General features: G+C 34.8%; 1 protein-coding gene across 5 annotated transcripts in view; it reads left to right on the forward strand.

Annotated features, from left to right (window-relative positions):
* Positions 1 to 11,442, forward strand: part of Klhl13 (kelch-like family member 13) — a 220,484-nt gene that overhangs the window by 196,005 nt on the left and 13,037 nt on the right. For all 5 annotated transcript variants that reach the window (XM_013507708.1, XM_005410465.2, XM_005410466.2 and 2 more), the window contains one exon: positions 8,736 to 9,531. In XM_013507708.1, coding sequence (XP_013363162.1) covers positions 8,736 to 9,531 — 796 coding nt within the window. The remainder of the gene's footprint in view (positions 1 to 8,735; positions 9,532 to 11,442) is intronic.

Consider the following 11,442-nt stretch of genomic DNA (forward strand, 5'->3'; position numbering starts at 1 on the left):
TATATATAATATATGTTAGAAAATAATTTTATTCTAGATAACTAGTTTTGTTGAAAAATGAGATTCCAACTATTCAGTATTTTTAGCCAATTTTTAGGAATTAGAATGTTGATTCCTTTATCTATTTGAAATGATTCTTACAACTGTCTGCTTTAACCCTGTGCAAAATTCCTTATGTTTATAAACATTTAATATGTTCTAAATTTTTTTTCTTTATTCCTAGTATTATAGACGGCTAAGTTATATAGAATTAATAGGCAATCAGACAGGGATGAGCCCTCCAGGGAGTCAGTGCAGAAGATGAAAACTCATCAAAACTGTGCCTGGAGGCACATCTGAAAAAGGCCAGGCCTCAAAATGGAAATGCAGTAGCCAGGCTTGTGAGCCTCCCTGAGAGATAAACAGCAACTGGAGATTATACTGTAATTAGTACCAGTAAGTCCAGTAAGTCCAGATAGGCATCAGCAGGTGAGCAGAACATCCAGACATTCTTCTGTCACTTCCTGTCCCTTTCCAAGAAGACCTCTTATCTCTCTATATTAGAAGGTATAGATAAGCAAAAGTTAATGGTGCTGCCTTTACCTTTGGTATGTATCTCACTTCCCTATTGGATCAATATTAGCTAAGTGACTATACTTGGAATCCTATTGGTTGTACAGTAGTTTGACCCATGTTATACCCACCTTGTGATTTTGCTCTGTAAAACATTCTTGGAGAAACACCCTCTGCGGTAACCCCTTTCAGGACTCCTCCTGTCTCTCAGGAGCTTGCTCCTAATAAAACTTTCCTACTCTTAACCTTCTCTGTCCCTTGAAATTCATTCTTCAACGTTAGGGGAAACAAACTCTGCACATCTGACATCTAGCAGGTTGGGAGTTACTTTTCCTCATCACACTAGTACCCTGTACAGACATCCTAAAACCCATTCCTAATGAGGAAGAGGCTTCTCCTTGGTAAAGCTTGCCTGTGATATAGTTTATTATAGCCTCTCTTGGTTTTAGGATTTTCTTGCCTATAGTATCAGTCTAGTTTCTTTATCCTGCATCTTATTTGCTGAGCATATGGCCTTGTACTTTCTCAATGAGAATCTTCCCTCAGAATCCATAAGTTTTGACAAAATTGTATAGATTCTTAGTTCCAGGAACATGTAAACTTGAAAGTTTTCCTTTATGCTTCCTTCATGTATTATTTTTCATAGAAAACTATGTTCATCCTTACTCTATTTCCCTTCTCCTTCTTAGTAATCTAGGAAATAGAAAAAGACACTAGCCTGAGTGCCTTTCCTTAAAAGAACTGACAGTTTCTAGATACTGTAAATAATTTACAAATGAGAATTTATTTTTAATCCACCCATAAGCTATGTTATTATAAATAATTTTTTATATTTTAACAATTGAATGCAGAAGTCAAATGTTTTAGAGGAAACAGATTTTATGTTTTAATGACATAGTGAGCTTATAGCTTACATAACCAAAACATTACCCAAGTTAGAACTTTTAGAAAAACAAATTCCTTTGTAATACAGTTCCTTTTCTGTCCCACTCTTAGTCATTTGTAATGAGGAAGAATAGCAGTGAGACATAAAATGCAAGTTGACAAATAACCCAGAAAGCATTTATATGTTAGTTTTGAGTGGCAAGTTTAAATATGATAGTAATACCACTCTGGTCTTTGGTGGGATAGAAACACCAGTTTTCTATTATCGAGCATCAGGACCAATGGAAGACCAATCCTCTACCTAATTTCACTGTCCATTGCAGTAATAGCTTTTCTCCTCAGGTGGTAATTAGTATTACAATTTATAAGATCTGACATTTTTGTTCTTGTCACGTTAATTCCTTGGCGCCTACAGAAACAATGACTGTAAATTGAATACAAAAGGATGACAGTTAGGGGTATAAAACAGAGTAGATAAAAATTTCTATAAAACTAAAAACACTGGGGCTGGGGATTTAGCTCAGTGGCAAAAGCGTCTGCCTGGCAAGCACAAGGTCGTGAGTTCGGTTCCCGGTACCGGAGAAAAACCAAAAAAAAAAAAAAAAAAACTGAAAACACTGTCATATATCATAGAAAAATTAAACATAACCATTTTTACTCATATATCTTTAAAAATTAAGTAACATTTTGTCCTTATGACATTGTGTAAGTGTAATATGCTAAATATTGTACAGCCACTTTTTAATTTACAAATAATTGGGATTAAAGGTTTGTTTATTATTTGTAATCTGAAAATAAATGAATTTATTTATTCATCTACCTATTTTTGGAGACAGGGTCTCACTATGTAGTTCAGACTATCCTCAAGCCTGTGGCGATCTTCCTGCCTCAGACTCCCGAGTGAGGGGATTACAGGCATGTGCCACCACACCTGGCAGCAATCTGAAAATTTTAGCATCTATTCTTTGTCCCATAGAATTATTACTATGGAGGATAGCAGGGTAGCCCACGGAATAAATCTAGTTTTACACTTCAGTGCCTGGTGTTCCATTTTGGAAATACCCATAACAGTGGAACATGCTGAAGTGTTTTCTCTTCAAATTCTTATTCCTTGAACTTTTTGAGGTAACATACACAAATTTCATGTAAAAATTCAAAAAAATCAATTTTTGGCATAAATAGGTTAGTACTATGTTTCTAAAATGGGAATGTTTGTATTTGAACTGGAAGTATTAATAATTTAAATATAAAAATAGGGGCTGGGGTTTAGCTCAGCGGCACAGCGCCTGCCTGGCAAACACAAGGTCGTGAGTTTGATTCCAGTACTGGAGAAAAACCAAAATAAATAAATAAATAAATATAAAAATATGCAGAGTAAACAAAACAGAGTAAATAGGAGGAACTGATTTCTTTAAAAGCTAATTTAGTCAGAAAATAAAGATGGCATAGGGATTTAGGCTTGGTGACACTCTGCATTTAAAATATTTTTAAATTGTATTTCCCCCTCTTGAATAAGTATATCACTACTTCCACTTGTGTATTTATTGTCAGTGAGAAGGGTGGGGTGGTCAAATTGATATGATGGAAATTTTATTGGTATGACTAGAGGTAATAAAGAATTAGAACCAGAGGTAGCAAAAATACAACCTGTTTCCATTTTGTTTTGGTTGGTATTATTTACTTCTTGGAGAAATTAAAATATTGTGCTAGAAAAATGACCAAACTAAAAGAACGTTTGAAACAGAAAATAAAGGAATTACATATGTGGGAGACAGGCAAAAGGGGCAATATGGTTATTTCAAGGAAAAATGAAAAGGATCAGAATTCATTTGAAAGACAGTTTCTTTTGTTCTGGGAACATCTTCAGGACCTGTTGGTTTATATACGTAGCATTCCTTATTTAATCTAAATTGGATTTATCCATAAAAATAAATAAACATGTCTTTTAAGATTATTTTCACTCTTGGAATGATTTAATGTAAGTTAGATGAAATGGTGCTTCCATAATTGGAGTTGACAGCAAATAAAACCTTTTTCTCTCCCCATTGAATCAGTCTTGGCTTCCTTATTTCCCACGCTCATACTGAGCACATAGCCAAGGTGGTCAGGAGAGTGGTAAATGATTATGCATCTACTCTGACTGAGGCAGTGCCCATCCAGTACTGTCGTGATTGTTAAATATTCTAAATGTCACACTGCCTATAACGTTGACTATCCATTCTTGCCCATCTGCTGTTGAGGGCTCTGTATAGGAAGAAGAGGCCTCACCTGATCTAAAACCACTTTTGTCCCACAAAGACCATTAGAATCATTTCAATTGCATCCAGTAAGGGGGGCAAATCCAAAGTGCAAAGGAATCTATTGGATTCCCCAGTGGCATTTACAAACTGAAGATAGACAAATAGAAGATTTATTGTTTAATCATCCTTTTTCTTTTCCTCTCTTTTTTTCTTCTGTCCTTCCCTCCATTTTTTGCTTCCTTCTTTTCCTGCCTCCCTCCCTCGCTTCTTTCTTTCCTTCTTTCCCTCCTTCCTCCTTCCTCCCTTCCTTCCTTTCTTCCTTTCTTCCTTCCTTTCTTCCTTTCTTCCTTCCTTCCTTCCTTTCTTCTTCCTTTTTAGAAAATCGTTATGGCATTGGGGTTGGAACCTGGGCCCTACTGCTTTCTAGACAAGCACTTTACCTCTGAGGCACATCCCTAGCCTTCCTTTATTATTATTATTGTTAACTTTATTATTATTATTATTATTATTATTATTATTATTACTATTAGTCTTTTTGAGACAGGGTCTTGCTATGCAGTTCAAGCTGGCCTTGAGCTCACTGTGTAGCCCAGGCTGGTCTTGAACTCCCAACAGTCCTCCTGCCTCAGCCTCCCAAGTGCTGGGATTACAGGCGTGAACCACCACACCTGGCCATTGTCTCACTAGTGTCAGAATCTGAAAGAGTGAATAAAAATTAGGAGGTATGATAGACATTGTGAAATTAAAAGAAAATGCTCAAAAGAAAAGAGCTACTGGGTTGAGGGAAAAGAAAGAAGGGGAAATTATTTACGTATGTATATACAGGATAGCTAACAAAGATGTACTACTGTCTTCTATCGCTTTACTGAAAGGAGCAGTTAATGATTATTTGTTTGATAAATCTTGTATGTCTCTATTTGTTTCCCTGAGAAACCACTTTGAAGATATAAATACATAATACAACAGCCATTGTTAATTTCCTACCACTTTGTCTGTAAATCTGTATTGTCTGTATTGTTCGTATGCTATTTTGTAAATGGATGTCTGTTTGTTAATATTTTCCTTCTTTTATTTTTAAAATAAATTTTTAAAAAAGAAGGTTCCTTCCTTGTGTCCTGTATGTTCTCACCTGTTGAAGGAAGGATGGGGAAAGTGCTTGTTACATCTCCCCATGCCACCCCAAATTAGCTTGTTTAATTTCTTCCTAGTGTTTTTCTGTGGACATGTTTTCTTTCTCTGCATTTGTTGTACTAGATGCCAGGCTGTCATTTTAATAAATCAGATAGCAGTAAGGTGAATTTTGTTGACTGAATAGCTGAGGAAACTTCAAATGTTGCCAAATTTCTTAGTCTTTGCTTTTCCCTTGAGAGTAAAAAAGCAGATACTCGTTTTGTTGTCTGTAACTGATCTGTTTGTATGTAACACTGACCTTTAACAAGATAATATCACAGATTTCTGATGTAATCTGCTATTGAAATACCAAATTATATTACTGAGAGCTTTTGGATACATCAGGTATAACTTGAACAACATAGTAACAGTGAGTACTAATATATTAATTAGAATACCACTGAAAAATTATTATGTTGGAACTGACTTTAGGATGACCATGAAGTTTGTTTATAGTACAAAGATTTATAATGTTATGTTAAGGAAACCTAAATGTGCACTTCATTATTTTTTAAAATGTTTTTATATATTTCCTATGTGTAGTTGAAGAATTTTGTATCTTTTGTTGCTTTATCTTTTTAAATGTCAATATATTTATTTTACTTAATCTGTGTTATAACTTTGTTTTCAAGTAAACCCTTTTTAGAATTTTGGTCAGGTCTTTAGACAAAATTACGTGAGTTAAGATGAAAATAGAATTCTTTCAACTTAGAAATCTTAAAACCTAAGCTCTCAACAGCATATTTTATATTTTCAAAGTCTATTATGTATGTATATTGTATTTACTATATATTCTATTATATGTAGTCTATTATATGTAGTCTTTTATGTATTATATATTTCTATTGTATTTATTATATTATAACACATATCCATTTGTTTATATTTGGTTTAAACATTTGGACCTTTACTAGAAGTCACACTTTTAAGAATTATGACTTGACAGGCATGATGTTGCACACCCATAATTCCAGCACTTGAGAGGCTGAGGCAGGAGGATTTCTCTGAGTTCAAGGTCAGCCTGGACTACCTAGTGAGATCAGTGTCAACCTGAACTATATATCGTGAACATGTCTCAAAAAAACAAAACAAAACAAAATAAGAAACATAACTGATATTGAAAGTATTCACCTTAAAGAAATGATAAATGAGATAAATATTTAAATTTTAACATTATGAAATGTATATATGTATTGGAACATAACATGGTGCTGCATTAATATGCACAATTCATCAGTTAAAAGAGAATGACCGAGGAGTGAATTGAAATGAACCATATTAAAAGAATCTTGTATTTTATCCCCCAGTATTTGCCATCTTCCATCATCTTGGTCTACTCATATTATTAACTATGATTTTAGATTTTACTTCTTTAATGCTTATAGTCTATTATTAATTTATCTTTTGATTGCATGCACTTCATGAAAATTCATTTCCTATTACATATTTTTCTTGTATCTCATTTTAAAATTAATAAGGTTCTAGTAATTTTCTATCATAATCAACAGATATTCCTTTTTTAGTTCCACCTGTCATTAAATCTTTAATATTTATTGTCAAAATTCATAGGCTTTAACTTTTGCTATATACTCACAGTGTTGTAGCTGTTGTACAAGAGCTATAGAAAATACCTAGTCCTTCTATGAAAAAGATTATAATTCAGAAGATTATAAAACACCACTCTCTTGCAATTTTTAAGAAAAGGGCAAGCAGCTATTATAATTGACTAGATGATCTGTAAGGGTCTCTTTTAGTCTTGTATATAAGGCTTTACTGACACATATATAATGCCCCTAAATAAAAGACTGGGTCTTTCTCCTGTTATTTTATTTTATTTTTTTTGGTTTTTTCTCCGGTACCGGGAACCAAACTCACGACCTTGCGCTTGCCAGGCAGGCGCTTTTGCTGCTGAGCTAAATCCCCAGCCCCTTTCTCCTGTTAGTTTAATAACGGTTTCTGATGGGATAAAGTACAAGAAGCTAAAAGAGAAGGGATTAAATACTTTAGTGCTGTTTCTGAATTATATAATTTGGTATTTAATCTTTAATATTCATCTATTTTAAATTCTGTAACTTTAGGTTTAAACTTGATGACTAACAATCTGTGGTCCTGTTTTGCCCATGTAAAGAGCCCATTCTTTGCTGTTTTTAGAAGTGTTTATGTCAAAAATTATGAGAATCTGAATACTCAGAAATTATATTTGTGTTGTCAACTTTTTCTTATCTGTACTAATAAATATGTTCAAAAGTGCAAATTACTTTCATTCTGGGAAAGGACTATTTCTTACTTGCTTTGGGAAGGTATATCCGTTATTCCAAATATGAATCCCTTCTACCCAGGGTTATTTGGGCAATTAAATATTAACTGTAATTCCATTTATACAACTTACAATTTTATGAGACACCAACCTGTCTCGCCTAAAATTGAATTTAAATTGATTTTTATTCATATTATCAATCTAAGATATTGACACAGTGATAAACTATGTATTTCTAGAAACCCATAATTTATTTTCCTACTTCTTTTGTGTTATATTTAGGTTTTAGGTATTTTTAAATATACAGCTATTAAGTGTAATAAGCAATTAGACATTTTGGTGATTTTTGTAAAGCAAATCAAGTCAGTAAATGACTAGAAATTCTTCTTTAGTAATAAATCTATGAAAACAGCTATGTATGTGCTAATCTCAGAGCCTTCTGTGCTCCAGTGTCTTGCCTGGGCTGTTATTTTATGCACAGGAGTACTGCTTTAGCTTCATTCAGCTGTTAAATGAAATGTGAATAAAAGGATTCTCCGGTTTTGTCTTAAGCATCAAACATATCTATTAACAATATTTGTGGGATTAACAGTACATTGATGAGTTTTGTGTGGCATTTCAGACACACTCCCCACACATACACAGGTACACACACACACACATTTGAGCCCTTTGCCTATGATCTGTCACTATGTTTGTATACATACACACTGACATTTGTATTGTGAGCTTGTTTTTGTGATTTATTCCTTGTATTATATTTGCTGATATATTTTCCTTTTTACCTGGCAGTTATTGAAAAGAGGTCCTACTGAAAAAGGGCCTCTATCATTTCCTCCTTTGGCTATTTTCTACCATACAGTTTATTTTAGTTTGTGCAGGAAACATAGCTTGGGGCTTGTTTGAGTGTAGATAGAACTGGAGTATTCTCAGAGTAAGAAAGTGGCTAACAAAAGCTAGACTGCCCAGGTGCAAGCAGTGCATATCCAGAACTCATCTGTGTGCATGATTTCATGTAGGTACATCCTTCCTACGCTCAAGAAAGCCATTCCTTTGCGTATATTTCCAGATAAATATTGTGGAAAATAACTTTGACCTATGAGTAATTGTCCCCTTAAATTCTTTTCATTACAAACAATAACATTTGATGGAACACTATAAATGATAGTAACTGGTGAGGGCTGTTTACAGGAAAGGGAACTACAGGGATTAAATATTAGAGCTTTGCTATTTGTGGATCTGCTAGCTGTGTGGTACATTTAATTATCATCACTGAGAAGTAGATTGGCATGAACCATGACAGAATAACCTTTTATTTGTATGTGTGTGGGGTGGGATTTCTTTTCTTTGATGAGAGAGAACTAATTGTTTTGGACACAGTCAAAGTTGTAACTGTTTCTTAAATAACTTCTAACCTGACTGATCATTTTCTTTGTCACCTTACTGAATTAAGTAAAGGTGCTCTACATATTCTTTTTAGATTATTGATACATTTAGATTAAAAATCTTTATTTCCATCTCTGTGAACATTAAAAAGCATAATTCCATCTTCTTGTAGAGTGGGTATTTGTGTGAACAAGATGTGTGTGTCAAGAAAGTAATCATGGTCTAAATTTTTATTTGCTTAATAGGTCACTTTAGACAATTGTGTCGAAGTTGGGCGGATTGCAAACACCTACAATCTGACAGAAGTGGATAAATATGTCAATAGTTTCGTCTTAAAGAATTTCCCTGCATTGCTGAGCACTGGGGAGTTCTTGAAACTCCCTTTCGAGCGTCTTGCCTTTGTGCTTTCCAGCAATAGCCTTAAGCATTGCACTGAACTGGAGCTCTTTAAGGCTACCTGCCGCTGGCTCCGCCTGGAAGAGCCTCGGATGGACTTTGCTGCGAAATTAATGAAGAATATCCGATTCCCACTGATGACACCACAGGAGCTCATTAATTACGTGCAAACGGTAGATTTCATGAGAACTGACAATACTTGCGTGAATTTGCTTTTGGAAGCCAGCAATTACCAAATGATGCCATATATGCAGCCAGTTATGCAGTCAGACAGGACTGCCATTAGGTCTGACACCACTCACTTGGTTACACTAGGAGGAGTGCTGAGACAGCAGCTGGTTGTCAGTAAGGAATTGCGCATGTATGATGAAAAGGCCCATGAGTGGCGATCCCTAGCTCCCATGGATGCCCCAAGGTACCAACATGGCATTGCCGTCATTGGAAACTTCCTCTATGTTGTTGGTGGACAGAGTAATTATGACACAAAAGGAAAAACAGCAGTCGATACAGTGTTCAGATTTGATCCTCGATACAATAAATGGATGCAAGTTGCATCTTTAAATGAAAAGCGCACCTTCTTCCACCTAAGTGCCCTCAAAGGATATCTGTATGCAGTTGGTGGTCGAAATGCAGCTGGGGAACTGCGTAAGTGTGTGCGTTCATATTATGCAAAGAGACCAATTTCTTTCTTTACCCAGAAATTCTTTTCATATCATGAACTAAGCAGTTCTATGAAATCATAGACAAAAATGTAGCTAGGGTCTTATTTTAAAACTATTTTTCTTAGAAAATATCAGAGACCATCTGCATGCCCTATCTGGACAGATACAGTTGGTCAGGGTCTGTCTTAGTTACTTTTCTCTCATTGCTGAGACAAAATACCCACTGCCCAAATTAAGGAAGGAAAGGTTTATTTAGCTCACAGTTGATGGAGGTTTCAGTCTGTAATCAGCTGACTCCAAGGCAGGGTGGCCTGGCAGGGGGGCAACAGTTCATGGAGGCAGAAGACAGCAAAAGCAACAAGAGCAAAGAGTGTTGGGGGAAAACAAACCTCTTTTCCTTCTTTATATTGTATGCAGGCTCTCCGCCCTAGGATGGGTCCTTTACACCCCCACCACCTCCATGCCATCCTCTTGCACAGGCTCAGGATGTTTGCAAAGTGAACAGCCTGGCACCATGCTCAGTCATTTAGTTAAAGTTTTAAACTTCTCAAATTGGCACAATGTATCAACCATTTACAAGGTCCTTATAAATTCATTGATATGTTGTAGAATATTTTACTTGTGCAACATACATTGTTTTCAATGTGAAAATTCAATTAGAAACTAACTATAAACTAACAAATTCTAATAGAATCTTGGAAAAAAGTTTGACATGCTTCCTCATTTTCCAGTTTTAAAAGTACACATAGTATTTTACTGAACAGGTTAAATATCTTCTTTACAGAAGACTGTCTTTTGTGGTGTCTTCATTTTCATCACTTGGGATCTGTTAGAGGCCACATAATAAGACAATATTCTTTATAGGTTAAATGTTCAAAGTTTATTTATTGTGAGTATTCTCATCTGTAGCTATCAGTTTCAAAAATCATTCTCTTGTTGAAATAGCAGGCAATTTTCTTCATTGTAAACTGATCTACTAAGCCATTTAATGATCACTTTTTTCTTTCTAATCTAAGATTTGTCACAAGCATATTTGAACATAGAAATACTTTTATATATAATTTGAATATATAATCTTGTTATTTCAGATTAAATTGGAATAGTATGGCTTTTCCAAAAAAAATCAGGAAGACTGCATTATAATGTAACATTTCTGTCATCACCATTATTGGCTGGTGCTTTTTTCTTACCTCCTTTATTCTCTGATACAGAGTCTTTACAGTTGACCACTACTCCAGGCCCCATAATGCTGAGGAAGTTCAACACAATAGCATTGGCTCTAGATAAATTAAGGATGGTCTTCAGAATCTTCTTTCCTAATATTCTAATAAACAAATAGATGATATTTTAATGAATTTGAGACTAAGCTATTTGTTGGAAAAAAGAACTGCTCTCAGCACTTACACTTTCCTTTTTACAAAGCCATTTCATGCTAGTGGAATGGTCTTTTCTGCCCCATTTTTTTTTCTTTGCTCTTACCATGTTATTTTTCTAAAAATGGGCTTTCTAATTTGAAAATATACAGAAGGTGCAAGTAATGATTTTGTGATTTCTTAGAAAAGTGACTAGTATGACATATTTATTAAAAGTTTATAGGTCATCAACCCTTGCAGTCAGTAATTATTCTTTTTTTTTTTTTTTTTTTTTGGTTTTTCTCCGGTACCGGGAACCGAACTCACGACCAAGCGCTTGCCAGGCAGGCGCTTTCCCAATCATAATTAATAAATAAATTTGAAAAGAAGAAGAAGTGATTAACATGAGGACAGAGTGTCAGAACTAGAAGTTAGAGCTGTCATTACTAACCAGTTAACACATTCCTGCTGGCTGGAACCACCAGTGTTCCATGCATGACTGTCCCATGGGGCAGTTTGTACCACTGGTGATACAAATGGAT

The sequence above is a fragment of the Chinchilla lanigera genome, unplaced genomic scaffold, assembly GCF_000276665.1.
Source record: "Chinchilla lanigera isolate Chin_1 unplaced genomic scaffold, ChiLan1.0 scaffold00133, whole genome shotgun sequence".
Classification (NCBI taxonomy): Eukaryota; Metazoa; Chordata; class Mammalia; order Rodentia; family Chinchillidae; genus Chinchilla; species Chinchilla lanigera.